This window comes from Astatotilapia calliptera, chromosome 7 (assembly GCF_900246225.1).
Source record: "Astatotilapia calliptera chromosome 7, fAstCal1.2, whole genome shotgun sequence".
In the NCBI taxonomy this organism is placed as follows: domain Eukaryota; kingdom Metazoa; phylum Chordata; class Actinopteri; order Cichliformes; family Cichlidae; genus Astatotilapia; species Astatotilapia calliptera.
In genome coordinates, this window is record NC_039308.1 from 64,920,850 (window position 1) to 64,948,484 (window position 27,635).

The window sequence follows — 27,635 nt, forward strand, 5'->3', positions numbered from 1 at the left end:
TTCAAGGGATTGAGCTGTTTGTGATGTTAAGTACTCAGAGCCCCAACTCCACTTCTCATTTAAAGTTTCTATACATGAAAGTTTTTTTTTCTTTGCCTTTCTGCAGCAGATCCCTGCAAACCTCATTCTGTTGGGTGAACTCTCATAATTAACTTGTGCTTAAGATAACACACTTGTACAACTTTGGGCAAACAGTGCAACGTCAAGACAGAACAGTCTTTGTAATGAATAATAGAACATTCTCAAATCTTGAGCTTCAAAAACATCAAGTGGCTTTTGGTGTGCTCTATGCAAATACTAATTCCCCCGCCTGAAATTCCTTTCACTGGGCTTTGACCAGAGCCATGGCAATGACATGCATTAGTTGGTATTAATTTGCAGAAAGGGGGAATCCTATTGCTCAGCTCTAATTTTCCTTTGTGCACTCTTGAGGTTCGATAGAGGGCAGACTGAATTACTGAAGTAGCCCCAGTCACCTAGCTCTCCCGAGGGTCTGGTAATAGGACAAATACAAAAAAAGCTCCTGGTGGCCTGTGACCAGTGTGCCTTTGAGTATAGACACTTGCTTGCAGTTTGCGTGTGACAGTGCAGACAAGCCTTGCAGCAAAAAGACACAAAATACGAGCAGTTCTCAAAATGTTATGGCATTGCTTTTTTCCGTTTCTCATCTCTGACAAATAACTATGACTCTTAGTGGTCCATTAAAAACATTTCCAAGCTATGAAATTAGGGCTGCTACTATAAGTTTGCACAAACTTTGGCCCGCTGCCACGATTTCTATCAATTTTATACATTCATGAAAAGCTCATCTTAATATTTCATTGCTGCAAGGGTTGTATTTACCGATAAAATATGCAGCTTCCCCAGGGGTGCCAAAACTTTTGAATACAACTGATTGCAAGCGGTCAACTCTACAAATGAATTTCAGTCATAAAATGCTCGAGTGAGAGAAATTAAGAACTACAATGTGCACATTTGTGCTGTTGACAGATGTGTGACTTTTAAAAAATATTTTTGTAGGTATCCGGATTTAACTCACGCTCAGAAGCAGGCACTTGTTCTCCTTGATGGCACCCAGGCAACCGAGAAAGCCTGTTACCATGACGATGGCGCCGATGGCAATGACCATATTGGCAGCTGACAGTGAAGGGAATGAGGGTGAGAAGGTGGCGAAGCTTCCCTGAGACACCGAGAGCCAGATGCCCACACCGAGCAGCCCGCAGCCACATAACTGCAAGGCAAAAGATAAGACAGACGACAAGGTGAGAAAACAAACAGACAGGCACAACCTTTTCAGGGTAAGCTGCAGAAATGATTAGCATTCAAATTCATCTTTAGCTCTCCACTGGCTGCGTTGGTTTAATGCGAGACCTGCCGAACAATAACAGTAATTCAAAGAGTAAGGTTAGCTTTAAATTAAAAGCCATCCCCACCTCAAAAGTCCCAGTGCGACAGTCTCAATTTCCCCTCCAGCAGCCTGAGGAACTGCCCACACAATCATACATCTCCAAACACTGGTCAAAAAACGAGAGACTTTACACCAATTACAACTACAATAAGCCAATAACGCTCTGCCAGTGATTAGAGCAAAAACTGGGGTCGGGCCATGCTGGTTTTGCACGTTCGAGCTGATTTCATTAAATCCAGAACAAACAGACATGTAATTACTGCCAATCGCTGTAATGAAAACTTCCCAGCTTTATGAAATCTGCTTGCAGTAGAGTTGAGTTTCACCTAGAGGGAGCAATTCCCTAATCTCACCCTGTCACCCCGCCAGGCTCCTGCTATGTGTGTGTGTGACCTGCAGAATCCATTAATGCAATAAAGTGTTAATGGAAAGCTTAGACTGTCACGCCTGCTGATGTGCGAGTCCTCCTATCAAAGATCAGAGCAGTACATGGTCACCGCTTAGAGAGTCACATTTTTATGGAGACCTAAGAGCATAAAAATCAATAGAACATATATATGGCAATATATATGAAAAGCAAAGAGAGCTAAAATATGCAAACAAACCAGGGTAAATGATTGCACCGTTACTCTTTCCTCCTTTCTATTAACACCGCTGCCCTCTTCTCTTCTCATCTTTGCACCACTGCACCAGAAAGCTTTAATGCCTGTCAGCAATATGTACAACAAACCTGCAGTGCATGCAAACAAACAGACATGGAGGAGCACATTTACAGTGGGGCAAAAAAGTATTTAGTCAGCCACCGATTGTGCAAGTTCCCCCACTTAAAATGATGACAGAGGTCAGTAATTTGCACCAGAGGTACACTTCAACTGTGAGAGACAGAATGTGAAAAAAAATCCATGAATTCACATGGTAGGATTTGTAAAGAATTTATTGGTAAATCAGGGTGGAAAATAAGTATTTGGTCACCTCAATTTTAAATCATGCTTTTTATTTGTTCTTGTTTCTAATGTCTCTGTAAAGCACTTTGAATCGCCTTGTTGTTGAATTGTGCTATACAAATAAACTTGCCTTGCCTCAAACAAGGAAAATCTCTGGCTCTCACAGACCTGTAACGTCTTCTGTAAGAAGCTTTTCTGTCCCCCACTCGTTACCTGTATGAATGGCACCTGTTTGAACTCATCATCTGTATAAAAGACACCTGTCCACAGCCTCAAACAGTCAGACTCCAAACTCCGCCATGGCCAAGACCAAAGAGCTTTCGAAGGACACCAGGAAAAGTATTGTAGACCTGCACCAGACTGGGAAGAGTGAATCTACAATAGGCAAGCAGCTTGGTGTGAAAAAATCAACTGTGGGAGCAATCATCAGAAAATGGAAGACATACAAGACCACTGATAATCTCCCTCCATCTGGGGCTCCACGCAAGATCTCATCCCGTGGGGTCAAAATGATGATGAGAACGGTGAGCAAAGATCCCAGAACCACACGGGGGGACCTGGTGAATGACCTGCAGAGAGCTGGGACCAAAGTAACAAAGGTCACCATCAGTAACACACTACAACGGCAGGGAATCAAATCCCGCAGTGCCAGACGTGTTCCGCTGCTGAAGCCAGTGCATGTCCAGGCCCGTCTGAAGTTTGCCAGAGAGCACATGGATGATACAGTAGAGGATTGGGAGAATGTCATGTGGTCAGATGAAACCAAAGTAGAACTTTTTGGTATAAACTCAGCTCGTCGTGTTTGGAGGAAGAAGAATACTGAGTTGCATCCCAAGAACACCATACCTACTGTGAAGCATGGGGGTGGAAACATCATGCTATGGGGCTGTTTTTCTGCCAAGGGGACAGGACGACTGATCCGTGTTAAGGACAGAATGAATGGGGCCATGTATCGTGAGATTTTGAGCCAAAACCTCCTTCCATCAGTGAGAACTTTGAAGATGAAACGAGGCTGGGTCTTCCAACATGACAATGATCCAAAACACACCGCCCGGGCAACAAAGGAGTGGCTCCGTAAGAAGCATTTGAAAGTCCTGGAGTGGCCTAGCCAGTCTCCAGACCTCAACCCCATAGAAAATCTGTGGCGGGAGTTGAAAGTCCGTGTTGCTCGGCGACAGCCCCAAAACATCACTGCTCTCGAGAAGATCTGCATGGAGGAATGGGCCAAAATACCAGCTACTGTGTGTGCAAACCTGGTAAAGACCTATAGTAAACGTTTGACCTCTGTTATTGCCAACAAAGGTTATGTTACAAAGTATTGAGTTGTATTTTTGTTATTGACCAAATACTTATTTTCCACCCTGATTTACCAATAAATTCTTTACAAATCCTACCATGTGAATTCATGGATTTTTTTTTCACATTCTGTCTCTCACAGTTGAAGTGTACCTCTGGTGCAAATTACTGACCTCTGTCATCATTTTAAGTGGGGGAACTTGCACAATCGGTGGCTGACTAAATACTTTTTTGCCCCACTGTATACCATATATATACCATCAGGATGGTTTATCATATGACAGAAAAGGGTGTAAAAGCGTTGTCTTTTTACATCACCTTTTCACAGGTGTCTTTAAGGCAGCTGAATGAAGAGAAAAAGGTATCTTTTGCAGATGCACAGAAAAAGTCATTTACCCTGTGGTGTGGTGGTATGCAGTGTAACTGTTGATTATATGTCTTTCAATCTGAATCTGCTCTCTTCTCACTAGGCATCTGCCTCGTGCTCTGGGTTTCACTTAAGCGGATGTGCATATTTTGCATCTTCTTCTTCCCGCTGTCCCTCCAGGGATGCATAATGCCTCGCGTTGCATAACCTGAGTGTTTCCATTCACAGTACTCCTGCTCCAGGAATAAACATACGCTTATGTTCACAATTTTACTTTTATGCATTTGTTAAAAATTTGTTCCACCCTTGTGTAATTCATCTGAAAGCACAAACAGTGAATAGACTAAGCACATTTTTGCACAGCTCATGCCGTCGCTTCACTCCCTCATGTTTGTTTTGGGTTCTGGCCATCAGAAATCAAATCCCTTCTGTTCATTAGGAGTGTTGGTAAGCATTGTGGTGAAATGTTATATGCTGCGTGTTTGCACCAATGTCTCTAATGGGATCTTGGTTGGCTGTGCAGTACACAGACCAACCCCACAGCAAGGCCACACGCCCACTCCGTGCAGTGAAATGAGATAATAAAGCATGTAATACGCATACATCTGAATGCACACTAAAAACATTACTTAGTATCATATTTCTCCCCGAACAGCTCTCAGTGAACCCAGCAGCAATTTTTGCACAAGGTTGTGCAGACTGGCCCTGTAGCTAAAACCACAACAGTGTTTGTTAGTTGCCCAAGTGTTTCACTCATTTTCAGGGAGAAAGCCCAAGGCTGCTTTTCAGCTCATTTTAGGCATGCGACTGTCTGGCACTTGAAATATATTAGAAATGACATATTTTACTCTTCAGGCATTTTCAAACACAGCCAGCCAAGGTCATCAGTTCATCCTGAGAAGTCCGTATGCCTTGATTGATTGATGTTGTAAGTGGAGGTTGTTTGTTTGTGGTTTTCTGAAATGAGGACACACATTGGAATTATTATGGTCAGTCACTTTAGCGGCTGACACCCTTAGAGGTACATTTACAGAAGCTGGTGCCCTGCTCTGTGACACTGAGTCTTGGGATTTGTTTTGATGACCCTCAAGGAGTGAAAAGGAGCCGAGTAATCTGCTGAGGGTGGCAATCTAGCTGCCGTGCGGTGCATTAGGGATTTTCCGTTTCCTCGAGCCCTTTGGTCCTGTGCTGCAGGTGAACAGGTGGACTGTTCGACCTGTCGGATACACAAGGCTCCGGCCACATGCACCTCTGCTGAGCCAGCACACTCATTAAGCCCTCCAAGTAGTGAAACTCAATGGGAGACTGTCCAACCGTTTGCCTGTCTCTTAGGATTTTCGGCATGGCTGCACTGGCAGACCGGAGTGAGATATTTATACGAGCCAAATGTTTGTGTGCCTCTACAGGCGAGGCAGTTTATGTGGAGGAAAACAGCCACTCATAAAAAGGCACTGCTTTCACATAAATAGATATTTATTTTTCTAACGTGTTCCCGTTTTATTGTACGCAAATGCCTCGTAAGATATTTTCAAGCACCTTTGATGTCAACAGAGTGGCAAAATTCACATTTAATTAGCGCCTTGTGTGAGGAACATCTCCCCCTCTTATTAGCTCAGTTTATGTATTTATATCTCATTGTCCTCTTTAGAACATCACTGGGATTTTTTTATGGTCCTTCATCTCTTTAACACACTAAGTACACTGGTTTTCTGTGCATTGATTTAGAGCTGACTTGGATGAGATAGCTGTAAGACAGTGCAGCTGCCATCCCTGCAGCCAGCGCGCATCTGCAGCATGAAGAAGTAAAGGAGCTTTCCTCTCCAGTGGCAGTGTTTGTCTGTCTTTGGCTGTGTGCTTTGTAGTCTGCGCTTGGCTTGCAGGCCCCATTTCCCTGCGCATCTCTCTGAGTCTCCACGTTCTCACTCTCTGACTGGCTGTGGCAATAAGAGCCTCATCACTTTATGGCCCCAATCGCAGGATGACGTTCTTCTTCCTGGTGCTCTCCTACTTGTTCTCAATGCATAATTGAAGTGCCTCTGGGTTCTCAGGCTGATTGAAGAGTCTTGTTGGGATGGTAAAGATCTAACGGCAGAATTAGTCAGGGATGTCTAATAGTTTTTCTCCTGCCATTGTCGTGACTTTCTTTCTTTTGGTGTCTTGTCCTCTAAGGGTAGAGAATGTTGTCAGGTGTGAAAGAGCGTGAATGTGTCAGTGCAGACAGCAGGGATAGCTTTGGACAGGCAGAGAAAGGCTCGTCTGTCTTTAATCCTTCCTGGCACGATTGATTTGGAGTCACTTTGCTGTGAATAGACCTTTCAGCTCTTCTCGAGAGAGATGGGGAGACATGGTGAGCCCTGCATCATTGATAGGTGCATCACTGAGGGCCCCTAAACACCGTAGTCGAGGCCCAGATTGCAGAGTGGAAAGCTGAGGCATCCAACCAGAACCGGCCCAGCACTGCAATATTTTGGATGCTTGACTAAACACGTGATGGACAGTGGAAAGACTTCCTCTATGGAAACATATCAGCGCAGAATTGAAAAGACAAGTGTTTTGGTCACATTATAAGAGCACACGGGCAAAAGCTGAAAGTCAATTGAGATCCGCAGACACTGTGCACTTGACCCCATAAAAGTTCAGTTACCTTCAAAATTAAGTGTAACTGTTCATAGAGAGCAGCATACCGTCTTATCACTCAGTCAGTCGGGCAGCACGAGTTCTCTCACACTGCGTGATTTTGCCAGGATCCCCTCGCTGAATGAAACTTTAACTTAGGCAGACGTAGCTTTTTTAATCTTACATTCCACATCTGTCATCCCTCCTCAGAATTCATGCAGTGTTTATTCTGAGCCTGAAAGCACCTCCACCATTGCAGTTTCTGTGAATAATTTACTTGTTATACAACTCACATTGGCCGTACAGCGTTCGCGGGGGAATGGCTAGGATGCCCCCAGAAAGCCTGGGGAGACAGAGGGTGGCGAGTTTTGCTGAAAAGCTGTATATGGCCTACAGCTTACCTCGTCTAGCACCATAGGGCAAAGAAATATAGTGAAACATGTGGGTCACATAATGTTTTTATTCATAAATGTATCTTTTGAAGCAGATTTGCTCGTGTCTTCTTCAATATTTACGCATCTAACAAATTCCAGACACTGTCAATAGGACTCTGCTGAATGTATTTGTATTGTGTTCCGAAGTGTCTGAAATGTCCTTCTTTAGAAATAATCTGCTTATTTGTGCTTTCGAGATGAACATTTACAATATACCTGGCCTGCAGCTGTTACATGGCTTTATACTTGCATTCAGCAAAAAGCGGTCAATAGGCATTGTGAGAAGTCACAGTATGATCCCTGCTATTGACAGTTTTTGTTCTCATTCAAGTCTTCAGCAGCTTCCTTTAGGTGAGTCAAAGAATAAACCAGGAGTGAAGATGTGAAAAATATCTACCACCCTTCATTTTCTTTTGTTTGGCCAAGTCTGGCTACCATGGAGGATGGATAGAATAGAGAATTTATTTATCAGGAAGGAGTCTTAAAAAATAACCTTGTCTGACAGGCGCACGCAAACACTCTCTGTGGAGGGTCTATCCTTAAAACGATTCCTTTTCCTTCACAGCATGCTTCAAATGGGACCTTTTCCACTCACTGGGTAGAAAATACAGATCTTTACTGTCTTTACTTTAAGGCTTTGTCACTTTTATTTGATGTTTACAGTTGATTTATTATGTTTGTTGTTCTGTGATTCTCTCTCGCAGCTGGCAGGGTGTTGTTCTTATGTGATAAAATGAATCAGTGGCTTGCAAGATCATCTGGTGAAAATTGAAAAATCTTCTTTTAGCCGCGATGAATATCCTCTGTCTTCATTTCAGTGCAAAATCAATGCCGGCTGGAGCAGAAGACTTTGTGTGCCGGGGTGGGGGAGGTTTTTTTTGTTTTTAATTTTCTGGTGAAAAGAAAGATGGAGCTGCAGTAAAAGGCGAGGGGGTGGGGGGGTGTTAAGTGATAAAGTGGCTCCATCTTTAGCAGGGCATTCGGGCTGGCATTTTCACCAACTTTATGGTTTATTGTGCTCTAACGGTACAATTGCTTCCTAATTCCAGGTGTAAGTATAGCTAAGCAAATATCTGTAACATGTTTTTTTCAGTTTATCACTTGTTTAGTCTCAGCTGCAGTGAATTTGGTAGCCTTGACAATCTTTCTCTCTCCAATTCGCATAACACACTCTGAACTTCAGAAACTCATTCAACTGGTATCAAGCTCTTGCGACGAGGGCAGTCAGAAAAGAAAGTAGTACTTTGACAAAAGCTGTCATTCTTTATGACAGGACGCGACCTCTCACAGGGATCATTGTGTGAAAAGGTCCTCCGGTGTCCCTCGCACACACTTACACCCCATTCCCTCTTAGTGGGGTCCTGTGTCGGGTGGCTCCGTGTCACTGAGCCAGTAACTGCAGCAGCTGATAATTCTCCAAGCCAGTCGCTCAGATGAAGGGTCAGCCTTATTTTCTTCTTCTCCTCTCCCTCCCTCGAGGCTTGGTCTCTTTTTAACTTATACACAGCTCGCAATCTCTCTGGATTTAATACTCTATCCGTCTTCTGCAGACCTCCTGGTTGACCTCTGTCACATCAACTTCCTGTTTGGAAAGTTGCTTCTCACAGTTGCTTCTCACAGTATTGTTGCAATTATTTTCACCCTGAGCTTGTTATAAGGCCCCCAGCAGTAGGGTCCCATTCATCTAGCTAGGCAGTCGCATCACACGTGTGCCTGTATCCTCCAGCAGAAAGTTAATGACGCGCTGTGCTCTGTGCACCTCTCTACTGTTTTTTTGTCACTTCTTCCACAAATGACATTTAGACGCTGAACTCCAGACGTCTTTCCAACAAGGTGCTCTCACAATATTGTCCAACGCGTAGGAAAAGGTCAAACGCCATATTCTCTCAGCTCACTCTTACACTACCATTGATTTTTAAAGAATGGCTCCACACCAAGCACAATTACATGCGCTCCTCCCTCCTGGTTTAAGTGCTGTTCGCTTTCTGAAGTCAATCCACTGTTTAGAGCAGCTGGCTTTATATTCCAGACTGCAACTATGTTTTTTTCATTATCACAGCTGGAAGATATCTTCCCCTCAGCCTCAAATATGAAAGCAACCTTAAGGTTGATAAAAAGAGGGGAGCGTCTCTTGTGCAGCGCTTACACAATGGGAGCAACACAAAGCAGAACATCATCCAGGCAAAACAGCCGATTTGTTTTGACGGTGTTTTCTATTATCTAAACAAGAAAGACTTTGAAAAATTGTAGACATAAAAAAGTCGGCCCCTCGCCGAAGATTGTTAAAAGTTACGTAGTGGACGTGGAAGGCTGTTGTGTGTCACCCTCAGCTGCTTAATGATGGGCTGCATGGGTTCAGGAGATATTGAAACTGTTGTTTATATCTGCAGGTATACGTCAGGTTCATATCTCAGACCTCACAAACAATATTGCTGGTTATTTATGTTCAAGGACATTATAGGAGACTGTCAGAAAGTATCCACAGTGTGAGCGCAACAATTTTGCCACATCACAGGCAAATTCAGATTATTGGATTTTTTTTCACAGATAGGGGAATTAACTCCTCATTGATATAATACCAATGACTGCCTTTATTTTAAGGCCTCTCTATGAATATTTAAAAGCTTCTCTAGTATTTTGGGATTCGTTGATCCTTCCCTGCAGATGGCATATCAAAACACGCCTGCCCCACAATTAAAAGAAGATAAGGAGCTCAGCAGAGGCACTCAATGTCAAGCTCAGAAGTACAGTGCTTGAGGTCAGATAACACAGATCAGAGCTTTTACTAGAGGCACCTACACAAAGGTCTGATGACAGCATGTTGTAGTCGTAGTAGAAACAGGACAGAGATTACACCGTGCTCTCGGTAGGCTCAGATCAGACAGATTGAGCGGGGGTTGGACGGTTCCACAGTCACTTAAGAGAGCGACACACTTGGACGAGCTCCCTTCACTGGGCATTAAACACAATTAAGAGAAGGAATTGTAACGCTCCCCACCTGGGCTCTTAAACCTCCTGGTGCTCCCCCTCACTAGCTGTAAATCCGCTCTATGTTTCTGCCCTCTTAAACTCACTATTCGTCCTCTGCTTCCTTGAATGCCTCCTCACTCTCTGTAATCTGGCCTTCTGAATGGTACGCGTGCGATCCTGTATATTAGCCGCTCTGCATAAGGACACGACCTTTTCCAACATTTTCAATTGACATTTTTATTCTCCCGTTTTTAATCAGGGAAGAATAAAGGGCCAGTTGCCTCTGAATTATTTAGATTATGAATGACCGAAAGTCTTTTGAGCACTGATGTACCTTTCCTTCACTCTATCAGAAGTGATCATGCTGATGCTTGTTGGTCTGTTCGCAGCAACCTTGTCAACCTTGACAGCAGAAAGACTTTGTTTATGCGAGCACTCACTTCAGGCTTTCACACAACTCCCCCGCAGTCAATCAGTTGTGGAATTCGGCTTTCAAGTATCTTTGAGGAATTTATGCACAATCATTCTTTCGCTTTGTCCTCACTTCTAATTGCTCGTAGTCATTTCCCAGGCTTTGTGAGACCAGGTGTATCATTCATTCAGCAGAATATGCTGATGTCTGTATACGTTCTGAGGAGTTTCTGTGGAGGTCACAGCTTGTACATATCACAGGTCAGTGAGAGTAGGACGGGGCTCATTTGGTATCTGAGAACAGAATTCTTAGGCTCGGTTTACGTATTTACAGATCCTATAGGACTCATTAGACCTGAGGTATCTGTCCTCACTTCACGAGGTCTGCAGCTGCGATCCCAAAGTTGCACATCAGTTATACGTCATCACCTAACATCGCCGAGAGCGACTTTGAGTACACTGCACCGACTAATTTGTTTCCAGTCACTTTGTTGATCAACACTTGTGTGCATTTGTCTAACTGGAGCTACACTTGTTTGCTAGGGAAGTGCTGATAGTGCAGCAAATTTTCAGGTTTGTTATTAGCTGACAGTTAAACTTTGTCAGCTGCTGCAGATTATCTCTCCATGTGGCTGATTAATTATTTAATAGTAAAATAAGAGGAAGCAGTTTGCAGCAGACACATATCTTAATTTCTTCTTGATCACGACTGCTTCTGTATACTGTGAAATACTTTTGTGGGGCAAAAAAGTATTTAGTCAGCCACCGATTGTGCAAGTTCCCCCACCTAAAATGATGACAGAGGTCAGTAATTTGCACCAGAGGTACACTTCAACTGTGAGAGACAGAATGTGAAAAAAAAATCCATGAATCCACATGGTAGGATTTGTAAAGAATTTATTGGTAAATCAGGGTGGAAAATAAGTATTTGGTCAATAACAAAAATACAACTCAATACTTTGTAACATAACCTTTGTTGGCAATAACAGAGGTCAAACGTTTACTATAGGTCTTTACCAGGTTTGCACACACAGTAGCTGGTATTTTGGCCCATTCCTCCATGCAGATCTTCTCGAGAGCAGTGATGTTTTGGGGCTGTCGCCGAGCAACACGGACTTTCAACTCCCGCCACAGATTTTCTATGGGGTTGAGGTCTGGAGACTGGCTAGGCCACTCCAGGACTTTCAAATGCTTCTTACGGAGCCACTCCTTTGTTGCCCGGGCGGTGTGTTTTGGATCATTGTCATGTTGGAAGACCCAGCCTCGTTTCATCTTCAAAGTTCTCACTGATGGAAGGAGGTTTTGGCTCAAAATCTCACGATACATGGCCCCATTCATTCTGTCCTTAACACGGATCAGTCGTCCTGTCCCCTTGGCAGAAAAACAGCCCCATAGCATGATGTTTCCACCCCCATGCTTCACAGTAGGTATGGTGTTCTTGGGATGCAACTCAGTATTCTTCTTCCTCCAAACACGACGAGTTGAGTTTATACCAAAAAGTTCTACTTTGGTTTCATCTGACCACATGACATTCTCCCAATCCTCTACTGTATCATCCATGTGCTCTCTGGCAAACTTCAGACGGGCCTGGACATGCACTGGCTTCAGCAGCGAACACGTCTGGCACTGCGGGATTTGATTCCCTGCCGTTGTAGTGTGTTACTGATGGTGACCTTTGTTACTTTGGTCCCAGCTCTCTGCAGGTCATTCACCAGGTCCCCCCGTGTGGTTCTGGGATCTTTGCTCACCGTTCTCATGATCATTTTGACCCCACGGGATGAGATCTTGCGTGGAGCCCCAGATGGAGGGAGATTATCAGTGGTCTTGTATGTCTTCCATTTTCTGATGATTGCTCCCACAGTTGATTTTTTCACACCAAGCTGCTTGCCTATTGTAGATTCACTCTTCCCAGTCTGGTGCAGGTCTACAATACTTTTCCTGGTGTCCTTCGAAAGCTCTTTGGTCTTGGCCATGGCGGAGTTTGGAGTCTGACTGTTTGAGGCTGTGGACAGGTGTCTTTTATACAGATGATGAGTTCAAACAGGTGCCATTCATACAGGTAACGAGTGGGGGACAGAAAAGCGTCTTACAGAAGACGTTACAGGTCTGTGAGAGCCAGAGATTTTCCTTGTTTGAGGTGACCAAATACTTATTTTCCACCCTGATTTACGAATAAATTCTTTACAAATCCTACCATGTGAATTCATGGATTTTTTTTTCACATTCTGTCTCTCACAGTTGAAGTGTACCTCTGGTGCAAATTACTGACGTCTGTCATCATTTTAAGTGGGGGAACTTGCACAATCGGTGGCTGACTAAATACTTTTTTGCCCCACTGTATATATTACAGACGAGCTTTTTGTTCTGTTGCATCTTATTTGTCACAATGACATTTTATTTTTTTATGATTTTCAGATCTTTTCTTTACAGATTTTACTCGAGCAATTTGGACTTTGTGCTGAAACTCATGCAGTAAGTCTAAGTTTGTTCTTATGTTTAATATTTAATTGTTTTAAATCTTTCAATTTGAGTCTTCCTCTTCATTTTTGGCTTCTGACTTTTTAATTAATCCTAACCCTAATTTGCTATTGCATACTGTATATTAGCTTTGTGACTCTTTGTATGTGAAAAGCGCCGCACAAATTTAGCATTTTGCTTGCTTGTTTGCAATAATTCATACAACATTAGAAAAGACTGGGAGAACTTGGGGAATTTGCTGTGCTGGAATATTGCAGAACCTCTTTCTTCATTTTAGCCTCCAGCTCAGAAATCCCAGAAAATTGACCTTATCCTGTAAATGTCTTCCCAAAGCGATTCATTCTGGACATAATAAACTTAGAGTGTGAGGGAACGCAGAATGAAAACAAGACCTTACATTAACCAATAGAGAGATGCAATCTGTATTCATGGAGGTGCAGTGTGTCTGCGAGCACTGTTTGAATGTTGATGATGCTCTGTCTGCATCTGCTCCTCATCCAGGGGGAACAGGGGGAAGTAATTGTATTTCACCTTTGGACATGACAGCGACAACACCCGAATATTGTCTACAGGCCAAGATGCTCCGGTCATCCATCATTCTGAAAATGTATTCTTGAAGTAAAAGAAAAAAAAAAGAATTGATGCAATATAGATAAAGCGTTGACAGCTGTAGCATAAACAAAAAGTAGGATCCTTGAATCCTTCGGCTTTAACAACAATAAAACTTGAAATTTCTAACTTTTAATATGCCTCACATTTCATTCCACTGCCATATGGTGTAGTACTAATCAGTGTTGCTGTTGCAGACGCCGTCTCCCGTTATACCTCTCCACTTTCTCTGAATCCTACTGCTTCTTTTTGCCATTAAAAAAAACAGCTGAAGCGGGATGACATTTGACAATTCTGAAGTTTCCTGTGCATCTCCTGCTATGTGAGAATCCACAGACACACCAATAGAAATTACCTTCAGTCAGCGCAAAATCTTTCTTCAAGTTTTTCATTCATACCGAGAACCAGTGGGTTTAGGTCTGACATCAACAACAACATGACAACCCCCCATTGCCGAACGCTTGCCTCCGATAAATGCAGACCTCCCTTCTTGACTGGTGTAAAGGTCAGGTTTTAGTGGCAGCTTGATGGCACAGAAAAGCTTCCTTGACAGGCTCTGCCCCCTGTTCCTTTCGTCTTCTTTTATTCCCCCCTGAACGCCTCATTGGAGGCGCCTTTACAGTTGACATGCTAATTAGCACAGAGGGGAAATGGACTGTGTAACTACTCTTTTCTGGTCAGCCAACCTTCCAATGGCCATCGGCCCCTCATCCCAAGCCAGTGGACCACACAAAGAGACAGATCGCTAAATAATAGTGATCATCAATCCCTCTATTGTTGTGATGTTGTGATGCAATCATAGCTGTATTATTCACGAGACAGGAACAAGCCTCCTTTCAGGCATCTTTATTACATCCAGGAGACTGCATTACGACTTTGTCAGTGACCTCCGCTGGATAGTTATCAACTCCCACGGGTCTACCTCCTACTTTGAGTAAATTTTAGATTAGCATTTCTTCCTTTTTAGAAAGGAGCAAGTGCTAATCACTCAACACCGTGCTCTTGTTTTCTGGGGACAGGATAACTAGCACGGGTGACAGCCTGAAAGAGGAACATATGGATCAATGCCTGCTCCAAGAACGGCACAGGAATAAATCAATGCTCATTAGATGTGAATTAACGTCTGTCACAAAACAAATACTCGGCACTTTATGAACTTGCCTTGAGCTTTTCTTACCAACTCTTTCAAATGGATACATGTTGTTACCCAGTTAGGAGGTGAACGGTAATCATAGGCGCAATCTGAGAAGACTTGGCCAGCTGGTGCACAGTAAGGTGAAGTTAGCGCTCCTACATTTCTCCTATTACCACTTTCCATCAATCAACAAATGAGGGCATTTTACCGGATCAGAGTCTCCAACGTGACCTTCAGATGCAGTCGTTTATTTGCATAATTTTCACTTTGCATATAAAGTAATACATGTACTCTTGATTCTGTATCACAGTTTTTTGGGGAAGAGTTTCTTCAAAGTAAATATAATCACCTATGTGCACTAAATATGAGCAGAGCCGCTATATCTGTGCACCAGTGCGCTGATTATGTATTTCACTTAGCAGTTTCCCCAAGTGTCCCCCAGTCATCATTTGAAAAATTCTAGTGGCACCAGTGGAGCCCAGCCTGTCATCAGACACGAGTTCAAAGACAAGGATTACTTTCAACAGAATATTGTGTGTAATTTCTGTACGTGATTGCCGCCCTGCCACACTGGCTGTTAGTTTGGTCTTGAGCCAGAAGCATGAGTCACACCAGGAGAGAGCAATGTTTCGTCAAGGACCCTCAGGAATAAAATATGGTGACCCTGAGAGACTTTAACTATTCCCTTCTCCAGTCGCTGGAACCATGCATCAACTTTGCCATCTTGCTTAAAATAACTGATCACAGACCTACTTTGAAGCCCAGTGATCTAAAATCAAAGGAGCCAAAAAGGCTCAAAGTAAAGACAAAAACCAGAAGTGGGACGAAGCCTTTTTAACATCAAAGTCATCAAATATGTAAGAGTTTCAATAAAGTACAAGACCTCGTATCCTAATTTTCTTGGCTAAATTCCCTTTTTTCTCTATTCACAGCAGAAAGTGCAAAGCGAGAGAAATTCACTTTCATTTACGAGTAGAAAAAGTTGATTTTTCAATTTGAGGGGGAGTTTTTACGAGATAAGATGTCACACGATTAGATGAGACGATACAAGATTTTGTTTACCGAGCCTCAAAATGTTGTGATGATATATTTGAGAGTTGAGGCTGAGCAGCTCTCGTGTGGATAAACTCTCGCTGACAAACAGGGGATTTCACACAGGCGGACAAGCTGCATCCTAAAAACATGATTACCGAGCAACGCGATGGGATACAAATCCTTTACAAATTCCTGTTACTACTGTATCTTCATTAATCAGCTTCCCGTCCCCCATTTCTGTACGTCTCACGGACGTTGAGATGATTATTCGCGTTGGTGAGTCTTTTCTTGGGATTTTTCATGTAATCACTACACTGAACATTGTGGGTCGAGTTTAACGATTAATATATAGACAACTTATTTCTCTTATTTGCAGGTCAGGGGGCTAAGTTAGGTCAGGTCCCAGGAAGACAAATGACACGAGGAAGCAAAAATCTGCCTGTGATTTCCTGCTGTGCAAGTTCTTCTTTTACACTGACGTGTAGTCATTGAAATGCAAACTGAACAGTGAGGAGGAGAAACTGCCGGCTACAAGTTTTATGTGGGAGTTGACAGCTGAACGGGTTCATCATTTGTTGAGAGTCCCTTCAAGCAGTTATAAATAAATACCTGGAGCCTGTGAGTTTCCAGGAGTTGGTAATGTTATTTTCTCTTTACGACCAAAAAGAGTATACCGATTCCTAAGAGATGCTGACCTAAGTTATTATACCCAGACAAGCATAGAGTTTAGGCAGAGATTTGCACTGCAGGGCTCTCCTAGGAAACGTCAGAAGCAGACTGACACTTGCACTTCTGTGTCACCCACCTTGAATTTCAAAGAAGTTATTGTTAAATATCCCCGAGAATTAAATCTATCCCAGCCCAGTGTAGCAAAGACACAAGTCTTATGGGAAACCAGCAAAGATCTGCAAAGTTGTGGTTTCTTTGCCTCATAAAATTGTTGTTGCTGTTTATCTGCAGTTGCAAATGTTTGTGCATATTGAGCTCAAATGTGCATATCTTCACATGGTTTTAACTATAAAACCTTTTTAACTATAAAGGCGCAGACAACCAAAGAAAAATATATATTTTAATGTTGGAGCTGTGTCCTGGCAGTGCAGTTGGTCATTTGCCAGTGTTTCCATGAGAAGACCTGAATAGCTGCTCACCACAAAGAGCATTAGGTTTACAGGCCCGGGTCAGTAAAGCCACAGGTCCCTCTGGTCCATATAATGCAGTAAGGTCAGCTAAAGTCCAACTAGCCACTGAGCTGATTGAGGTGGTTATATATAGATGCACTGGCAAGCTAGCTCATTCAGGGGACCGGGCTGGGGGGCTGTCACAAGGCTTGCGGTGATGTAGCGCAAGTTCTTTAATCTAAAATCAGCCAATGGCATAATGGAGCAAGACACTTTTCCATGACACAAATCAGAACAGAATTTCCCCTGTGACATAAGGAGATGAAGGGAATCAATGCAGTATATATGAAGGATAATGAGGCATTAATTGTTGGTACATTGCTGAGAGTTTCAGGTGCACATCTGAAAAACAGGGCAGTAGGGGACACAGTGAGGGAGGGTCAACCATTTACCTCTGTGACTGAAAGGGAACATGCCTGTGGGATACCGGATACATGATCTGAATAGCTCAGTATTTTGGAAGATGTTAATGTGAGTGAGGCTATGCGGCGCATGTGAGCAGAGGATTTTAGCTGGAGTGTGACCATCTTTTCAACCATCTTTTCAATGTCACAGGCATATCACTCCCACTATGTGGCGTTTGAAGTTCTAATTAATGAAGCTGCTGGGCAGTGGTCACTGTGGATGAGCAACACAAGATCACTGTGAATGGAAACACTGTTACAAAGCAGAACATCATGTATTCAAAAAAGATTAGTCTCTATGATCATATTAAAAAAAGTACAAAATCGGTGAATATACTGGGGAGAACAAGGGTGTCATTTATTATTCATATATGCAAGTTTTTAACTGAAGTAGTGTGTTTGCACAGAGGGCAAGGCAGTATGACTGCATACAAAATTAATGGAAAGGCGTCATTAGGCGTAAGTTCACCAGGGGGCAGCACAAACTGACGTAAAGTCTTGCTTGTGAAATTCCCGGGAGCTTTGAGAATCTGCTTCATATGTGTAAGATACAAGAATAAGGAAATAACAGGAAGCACTGACACACATGATTAGCCAATGGATGAGCTGAATGCAAACACACAGTTAATGTACAGCTAATGTTATGTGCGTACACTGATCATTTGATGCATTTGAATATCATGAGGGTAACGTTTGGACTGTTTCACTCTGAGCACAACTTTAAGCCTTTCAGATGAAAAGACGAACAAATGAAAATTTAAATTTCACTTTTTAATCTCAAAGTTGTTGTTTTTTTGAAAAAAAAAAGAAGAACAAATACTGAATCCAGTCTGTAATATTTCCACAACTTTGTGGCCAAAATGAACAACTTTGGCTTCTTTAGAAAAACAAATGGGATGATGGTAGGGGTGGGCGATATAAACGATAAAAACGATATAAATTTGGCCAACGACAGAGATTTTGACTATATCGCTCTATCGCGATAGCGCATGTTGGTGATGTCATCAAGCTGCGCCTGTTTTGGTCGAAAGCGGCGGCTAAAACCATTATCATCTGCAAATTATGGCGGGCGACAGTCATAGCAAAGAGATGAAGCACTTTTGAAATATGGGGAAAGCCAAAAACTGCGCTTCCTCCACTTCCGTAACATTAATTCATTAATGTTGAATTCTCTCGCAGCTCCGTGTATAGCATCCTGCTATGCGATTGCATTTGTCCCTAACCACCAGAATCCCTCACGTTAACTTTTATCGAGTGGAAAAAAAAGTTGGCGTTCATCCTCCAGCTTCACTGTGCTAATGTTATGCTAACATAGCTGTGTCGCTAGCAATCACGTAGCACAACATTATATACCAGGTAGTCCAACTTCAGTAACCCTGCAAACGCCACTGCTGTTTAGTTTTCTGTCTTCATTTATGTTGGAAGTGGTAGCAGAGCTGTACGTTTGAATTAGTTTCAAAAATCTCTCAGTCAGAACATGGTATGAAATGTTTAGGTGTAAACTAGCGAGCTAACTTCCTGCTAACTTCTAACTCCGTTAAATTTAATAAATTCTGTTTTCATGGATGCCTGGATGTTAAACTTAATTGTTACACCCGATAAAGCAGCAACGCTGATGATTTAATTAAAGATGAAAAAATTTAGACCGTTTTTAACTCTTAGTGTTCGTTTGACTTTGGGACCTGAAGCTGACGGAGTTTTGGACCCAGATTACTCCGCGAAGCTCCTCACTACGGCAGCCGTAATGCTCTGACATCCATCAAGCAGTGCAGCTTACCAAAGTTGTACTAAAACATTTTTTAACCGATTTCTGCACGCAGAAATCGGTTCGAGGTCAGTAAGCACAACCAGAATTCAGGCACACTCTATATTTTTGAGAAAATTAAAGGATTTTAAGTGTGCCTTATAGTGTGGAAAATACGTTATACAGAAGAAAAGAATATATCGTGATATATATCGTTACCGCACATGCTTCAAATTATATCGCGATATGAATTTTAGGCCATATCGCCCAGCCCTAGATGATGGAATTTCAAACATTATGAAATCTCTACTGGCATTCAAAAAATAGCAGATATCTTGGCCCCAGTGCAGTCTGGATAGCACTAAGCACAGTATACAACATGTGTTAGACAGCAAACCTTTAAATTTTTTAAGATTTTTTACATCTTAAACAGAAGAACCCCAAAATGTATTCATAATGTAAAAGTGACAAGGAGGAAGCCCCCCTGATGCTCACTCAGGCTTGAGAACGCTGCACGTTTTGATACAGCTGCTCCTTCTCACCCTGAGGTGGGAGAAAATGCTTTTTTACAAAGTAGAGGAAAGGCACTAAAATCTATTACGCCATACTGAATGGCTTTTTGCATTTTGACAGAAAAGTGCATTCTTTAGCAGCGGCAGTAGTAAGTGTTGGGTGTATTTTTCACTGCACTTAAATCTCATCTCATTCTTTCTTGCCAATTTGCATCACAAGGGGATACTCTGATGGCCTTCCCTATAATGAAAATGGAAAGACATTCATTAAGCTTGATCTTCAGACTCTGGACAAGCACTCATCACTGGTGATTAAGTGCAGACAGGAAATTTCATTCATACACAGCTCACAAATAAAAATGAGAGAAAACACATGCTTTCATTTTTTTCTCTGAGCTCCAAATGAAGCAATAATAAGTGAGAGATGAAAAGAAATTAATCACTAACCGTAATTATTAAGATCATTATGCGCCATGTGTCGTATATTGTATGGACAACCATGGCAAAAGACAAATGTGTGGATATGCGGACAATAAATATGAAAAAGCGGTTAATTTGTCAGTAAAATGATAATGTCATTAATGTGAGTCACATTTTGCGTCTGCTGTCTATACTGCGAGTAAAGGTTGGCGGAGTGAACGTGCAGGTGGAGCAGAGGTGCATTTCTCTAAATGTCATGGATGATTACCTAACTTAAGCTACATCTGTCATCCATTCTGCTCGTAGTTAGCTTAGTAAACAGACTTTCGGTGGTAATCCTTATTAGCTGAGCACAAATAGGAAGGATTGTGGAAATGAAGACCTTTACGGCAGACGGCCAAGATTAACTCTGACTTGTGAGTTATGACAGGCTGACTGAGAGAAGTTCTTCTACAGTCCAGTGAAAGCGATTACAATTAAAATAGAACAAGTTGAACTAAAATTGCTTTTGTCAGCCAGCGTGAGATCAGCTGAAGGTGGATGAGCGGCACGTGAAATACACGTTTTATTATTTTATCTGAGATTTGGAGCAGACTGGGCACTATACAGGCTTTGTGTTAAGTTCACATGCTCCCCTGATCAGTCCTTAACTGTGACCGTCAGACTGAAGGGCAAATAAAGGCGTCACCTTGCACAATCAATCAACCTCGCTAAAGGACGTGTCTGTCGATAGGGAGGGCAAAAGAAGTCATTTCGTGTCGTGAAAGTTTCACATGTGGCTCAAAATGTTAATACACCTTAGAGGTTTTTGTGAAGTAGAATTTCGTGAGGAGGAGGAGAGGTCAGTGGATTCATTTGGAAGAGTTAAACCGCTTTCCAAGCTCTGCGAAGGCCAGACTGGCTGGATTCTTTATGTCTGTTGTCGTGGTTTCTCAAGGTCACAAAATGTGCATTTGGACATCTCCTGGACATCAATCAAATCTTTATCAAAAGTTACATTTTACCATTATCCACACAAATAAGAAAACTCACCTTAACCCAACTCCTCTCTGGTGCTTTCCCACAACACAAAATATCACAGATTAAGATACTGTGAGGCAGCCTGTTGTCATGACAGGTTATCTTTTCCTCCCAAACACCACACATGCAGCGCTTTCACTGGATAAACATACAAACAAGGGGGGAATAAAAAGCTTCATACACCAAATAGCATATTTAAACCATACAACTGAATATGCAGAAAAAGCAGATTTTTTTCTGCACAAAAAGCTGACTGGAGATGAAAATAACATATTTGACCCTGCTGCTAAATTATGACAAAATTATAAAGTCAAGTTGTTCCAGACTATTTTTCCCAGAAATCTCACCAAGCTTGGCCTTGTGCGTCATCTAAAGGCAATAATTACTTTATTTTGAAGTTCACTCTACTATGATCCTGCTAGAAATGTTAAGTGTGTGACCTCTCGACAGAGTTGTTATTATGATGACCTTTCAAAATATTTGCTTGTGTCCATGAGCTCTATGTGGCCAGTAGGTTATAAACGAGCTTGAACCCAAGACTGAGAGAAACCCTTTCAAGCAGCTGTTTGATCTGCTGACCAAGAGAAATAAGCAAAAAGAAAGAAAACTAAAGAAAAGACACAAGAGACAGAGCACACACAGTGTGTTGAATAATACCGTAAGAATTTTAGGTGGTGGTTATTAGTCAAGCACTCTCTGCATATTCCCTAGGTTGATGTCAAAGAGGATTCTCATTAAGCCCAATCAATAACAGTGTGTTTGTTTATTCAACAAAAACACAAGACAGAAAATGCAAATAAAAGTTTTCTGCTTGCAGAAAATTCACCGAATTGTGCCATAGAAAGTCTGATAAAGAGCAATTTTTCATACATGTATAAACACAATCTATTAATCACGCAGTAATAAAACGAACCACAAATTTAAAAGAAACATCAGTTTATCAACATCTGCAGCATGACAGATGTCGCTGAATAATTCAAAACACACGCATCATATTTTAACTACGCTGGCACCAAATTTTATTTAATGTCTTCAAAGCAAACGGTGCTTTAATATTAATTGCGATGGTATTTGTTATTTACTGTTTTCTTTAAGAAATCAAAACATAATAAAAACGAGCACACAACAAATTAATGGAATGTGACGAAACAAAAAGCAGATTTGCATGCAAAAGGCATAAGCCTGCTCTCACTCCCGCTGCGCTGCTGGATGAATGATTGCTGTGAAGTTTGGGGAGTGCTTGCAGAATTGAACCCACTGAAACGAGCCCTCTTCAGCATCTTTTAAACGCAGATTTCTTTGGGCGCTATCGCAGAGCCGGACAGTCAAATGAGTGTTAATTCTAACACCTGTTTGGCCAAAGAGTGAAACAAAAGTGCAGTTAAAAAACTTTTCAGCTCCATATTTGAGGAGCTTATGATAAATGTATGGAACGTTTATTTGCAAATGTGCATGCTCGCACTGAAACTAGCTCTTTTGTCAAAAATGGATATTAAAACCAAAATTGGATTAGTGTGGTGTGAGCTCTGAGGGCAGAGGACAGAGATTATGCAGGGAGACGTACTTAACATGTGCAATTGCTGTGGAACCTGAGCAGTATTGTGGTATTTCACTGTGTGGAGGATGAAGTTTAATGCAGCAGCTCGGGGGAGACCCGGCAGGAAGTCAGTGCTAACACGCTCAACACAGATTCTTGCTCAAAGAAGATAACTCTTTGTGTAGTACTCCACGAGGTGCAAGTATAGAGAGTGGAACGAGAGGAGTGGGGGGGGCGACACTGCCTCGAGCTGTCAGTTTGCCAGCTCCTCTGGGTCTCACCTTGTTTGACATTGCCAGTCAATAAAATGCCATTTTATAAAAGTACAACTTGAAACAGTAAACAGTATCAAGGTTGGAAAAGACTTTGAACCGCTGAAGCTGCTCAGAAGCTTAAAAATCTTTGCGGCTTCGTGCTTGGCAGCTTACCGTTTACTTAAAATACAAAATGCACAGGGGGACGAAAAATATGTAAAAACCGTTTTACAAAATGCTGAGGTGATGAAGAATTGACTTTAAACATACGGCGCAGATGTTAATCGATTCATCCTGTAGCGTCAGACCTTCAGTCACCCTTTGATATTTGCCTCGAAAGCAAAATTAACATCGTTGTCTGCTGTGGTGTGTTTTTTAATACAAAGACACACAGCATATGACAGCTGACCCGCATTAAGACGTAGACTCTCATTAGCCTTTGGAGATAGAGGTTAATTGTCCTGACATTATGATCATGTCAGACACTATAACAGGTTGAGCCATGTTATAGAGTGTACTTGGCCGCTGACAGTGCCACCAGGACAGACTAGGAAAATAACAGAATGCAAGCAGCTGAAAAACACAAATCTGCAGTTGGATCTGGTTGTTTTGGGCTCAAAACAGAGACCTGCTCATTTATACTGCAGGCTAACTGGCTCCTGGCTGCCTTGGAGTGGCATTGCCATGACGGAGGGCAGGCTCACCCAGAGTGAGGGCTGATCTATTAGGAGAAACGGGAGCCCTCGTGATTGACGAGTTGCTCCACCTCATCCATCAGGTCTGGCACACAGAGACCTGACACTGCTATATTCCTCCCATGTGGCAGGGGACTGCTGCTACAGTACAACCCTGAGCTATATTTGCTAGCTGACATTAATGCCTTGCTCTTCTCTGACTATCTAATCTTCTCTCCCTCTCTCGCTCTCTCCTCTTCCATGACATTGCAAATCTATGGCTATCTATTCCCAAGCTACTTCATTATAGTGGCTTCTACATTACAGCCTAAAATGACATGCCACATTCTAGAAGTAGAGGAATTTAAAGGCATAACAGTTATGGTTCTCTGCTCTGCATGGCCTCCAGGAAGATCACACATCATGCAGATATGTAGATGTTTTATGGGAGTCGGTATTCGTTTGATGAGACTTGTCTAGCCTGTTTACTTACCCGTCCTGTCTTCATTTTCATTAGAGTGTACTTGGCCGCTGATCCGTGCTGTAATTTTAATTAAAAACCATAAGTAAGCCAGGGGATGATCAGTGTGGTTTTGAAAGATTTCTGCCTACTTATTTAAAACTGGAGAGGCTAGAGAGGCAAAAGATCCTCTTCTCAGTGGGGAGTCATGAATACCAGGAAAACAACAACAAAACAAACCAAATAAATGCTGCTCTATATTCGGCTCAGGGCGGGCAAAATGCTGCACTGTGTGCAGATCACCTTGAACCTGCAATTAAAAAATTACAAGGGCTAAAGGAGCAGGCATTTTAATGTGACAAAGTCAGTTACTAATAATGAACGCATTAATGTTTGCGATGGTAAGCGTTAAATATAAAAATGCGCTGGGAGCACCAAATATATAGGAAAGTCCTGTCTCATAAATTCCAACACAGCCACTCAGTAAGCTTGTTATGAACCTGACTGAGATAGGCACTTCTAGGTCTTAAGTGATGCTTTATGGACTGACATTAAGAAGCAGACAGCTGTAAACCCAGCTTAGGCATGCTCACACTTTGCACATTTAGTGAAAGCTCCCGCTAAGTGCAACGTGAGGGACATTCAGCCAGAGCAACAGGAGAAAGGTCCACTCTGGGGACCCCTGCATAATTCCCTTGCTTTTGCCTGTTAAAATCCTCCTGCATCATCTTAATGTTGTGTAATTAATGAAGACAACTTTGCCCTGGCTAATTGAAAATCTGAAGTGAGTTTCCCAATGGAAGGAAAGGAGCGCGAGTGAGAGAGAAGGGGTGTATAAATATATGGAGAGAGGGAGAGGAACAGAGAGCTTTTAACACATCTCTATCATCAAACAAAATTAACTTAAAAGCTCCTGAAGCACATACAGAAAAATCCTACTGAATTTGTCTCTACCTGAACAATATATTCTCCAGGGGAAGATCCTAATCCAATCTGAGGCGGCATTGCCCGCGTTTGGGTCGGAGCTCAACATGCTGACTGCTTGGAGAAAAAAAGGCGCGATTATCACTTGTCAAAGGACGGTGAAAGATAAAAATAAAGACTCTTAGGTCAGCGCCACAACATGCGCTACATTAAGCCTTGTGATTTGTGTCAGGAAAAGTTCTCAGATGGTCACATCAGTTTTATTCCTCTAATTTTAGGCAGCCGCCTACACGTTACTGAGTGTTCCCCCTATTTCCATTCATCTTCCCAACAGGCAACCGAGCTGGCAATTTGGGCGATGAATAATGAATGACTGTCAATACTTCTTGTGAGACAGGTGAAGCAAGTAGGCTGTGAAAAATCTGCTTGAATGCAACACAAATTACCGTCTATCAATCTCATTGTGTAAATCTTTACTTCACTGTGGAATCTGGCTTACAATGTTGCCAACACATTAGCAAACTTATGCTGAATTTCTCATTTTATTGAGACCTTTAAAGTATCTGAAAGTTTGTGTTTGTGTATGTGATGGCATACATTTTGGAAGAGGCATCAATAATGGATTAATGGCACCGCCGTGGCTCAGCTCCCTGAAAATTTTGAAAAATGTTATAGAAGAAAATCCAATTCATGCTGACAAGAATATTGAAATGTATTGCAACTACCACACTGTCCATTAGCCACATGTCCCATCATTTCATCTTGACTTATGTAGTCATTACAGGAGCGAAACACCCCATTTAGCATTGTTGTGCACACTTAATTTTCCTCTTGATCGAGTCTCCCTATTAGTGTTTTCAACCTCAGCGTGGCCTTCTCGGGGCAGAGGATTGCTGAGGAAAATGCACCAAAAAATAAGGTCACATGTCTGATTCAGCCAAGCCTCTGGGGCTAAGCATACATTTCAACTCACAGTTAATTAACAGAATGTTTGAAATGATTTTGGTTAGTGTTTTTGGACTCTTTGTGGTTATGAATAAAATATGCAGTGGACCTTATATGATTGTGGTGCTGCACTGTAGGAGGAACCCCCGGTTTCACTTCTGTCCCCCACACTGCAGATGCTTTCACATTAGAATTCCACTGGATAACTGCAGGTTAGGATTTAGAAAAAGCCTGTCTGTCTGCTTGCCTGCCAAGCACAGATCAGACAGTGTGGCCCAATGAAGAATCACCTTCTGCTACCCAACAGTCCCTCCAATCTCCGGGCCCACTACATTCAGCTACTGGGCACTAGTGAATGATAAGGCACTGGAGGCAATAAGCGCTTTCTGCTACATCTCTCCTCTCTGCTGCTATTAGACAAGCTGGACTTCAAAACAAGACAAAATGACATCTAAATTGGCATCTTTGGCCTGTTTTCTGGTGAGCAGTCTCACAACGTTCCCACGCTTCTTGTATCTCTTTATCATGCTGGCCTGAGAGGTGACGTGATTTAGATTCTTATAACAGAGCTGATCTAAGAGTCGGTAGGCTGAGCACAAGATAAAGATGATGTGGGCTGCTGTAGCAAAAGTGGAAACACACACACACACCGAGAGAAAAAAAACAGCAAGAAAGGACAAAAGTGGGAGAAAAATAGCCTCATCATAAGAGTAATACATTTGATGCAGGGGTGCAGGGTGTGGGCATACGCTCTCTTCCTTCTTACCGAGGTGTTGTTTTTTTAGTTATAATGAGTTCCCCTGTAATCAGTACCAAATAGGGCTGCCACGATTAGTCAACTAGTCACGATTACGTCGACTATTAAAATCGTCGACGACTAATTTAATAGTCGACGCGTCGTTTGAAGCTTTGTAAGATCACAAAAGCCGCAGGAATAAGTAGCAGGATTTAAGAGTGTAATAACGGACTGAAACAGAAGATGGCAGCACTGCATGTACAAGGAACCAGCTGCCGTTAAACCCCGAAGAAGAAGAAGAAGCTGTGTCCCAGAATTCATAGCGCGGCCCAGCTCAGTTGCCAACAATGGCGGCAGCTAGTTAGTTTTAATATTACTCTTATTATTCTTTCTGGGTCACAAAATAAACGTTTAACATATTTTCAGGTGAGAATGTAGCTGTGTAAACCTCAAATATCTGCTCAGTTTATCAGGACACCACATATTTTCAAAAGCGCTCCGACGTTTTCGGAGACGTCTGTTACCCACCGCTAGCTCGATAGCTAGCCGGGGGCAAGGCTCACTAGAGCCGTGAGAACACCGGACTCCCGGCAAATCGTTTTCAAACCCACCGCCGTCTTTCGCTACTCAGGTTAAACATGATATATAAGTTATATATCATGTTTAACCTGAGTAGCGAAAGTGACTTATATAATATGAGTCACTTAGATAACTTAAAAATGTTATTGTTTGGCTTTTTTTTAGTATTTTATTGGTTCCTGATTAAATCGGTTTGGCTGAGATTAAAGTTATAGTTTTTACACAGCTGAATAAACGTCAAGCAGATTAAACTCCATCGAAACAATCTGCAAATGTCATTAAAATTTAATAAACTATCATCTTGTCTTTATTTTTAGTTAGCACAGACCTTACACACTTACAGCTGTAAGCTAATGATAGTTATATAAGAGCAGATGCTGCTGGTGCAATAAGCTGTACGTTTTACGTCCAATGGATGATGATCTGATTAGTCGACTAATCGCAAAAATAATCGGTGACTAGTCGACTATCAAAATAATCGTTTGTGGCAGCCCTAGTACCAAATCAGTCCGTCTGGGATGTAACAATGTGAATTAAATGGCTGG

The 27,635-nt window shown here is 42.2% G+C and overlaps 1 protein-coding gene across 4 annotated transcripts in view; it reads right to left on the reverse strand.

Annotated features, from left to right (window-relative positions):
• tspan9a (tetraspanin 9a) overlaps nt 1–27,635 on the reverse strand; it is a 193,352-nt gene that overhangs the window by 24,143 nt on the left and 141,574 nt on the right. For 3 of the 4 annotated variants that reach the window (XM_026176639.1, XM_026176640.1, XM_026176637.1), the window contains one exon: nt 1,040–1,231. In XM_026176639.1, the coding sequence (XP_026032424.1) occupies nt 1,040–1,231 (192 nt within the window). Of the gene's footprint in view, nt 1–1,039; nt 1,232–20,993; nt 21,120–27,635 lie in introns of those variants that run through there. The other variant, XM_026176638.1, reaches the window with a different exon arrangement.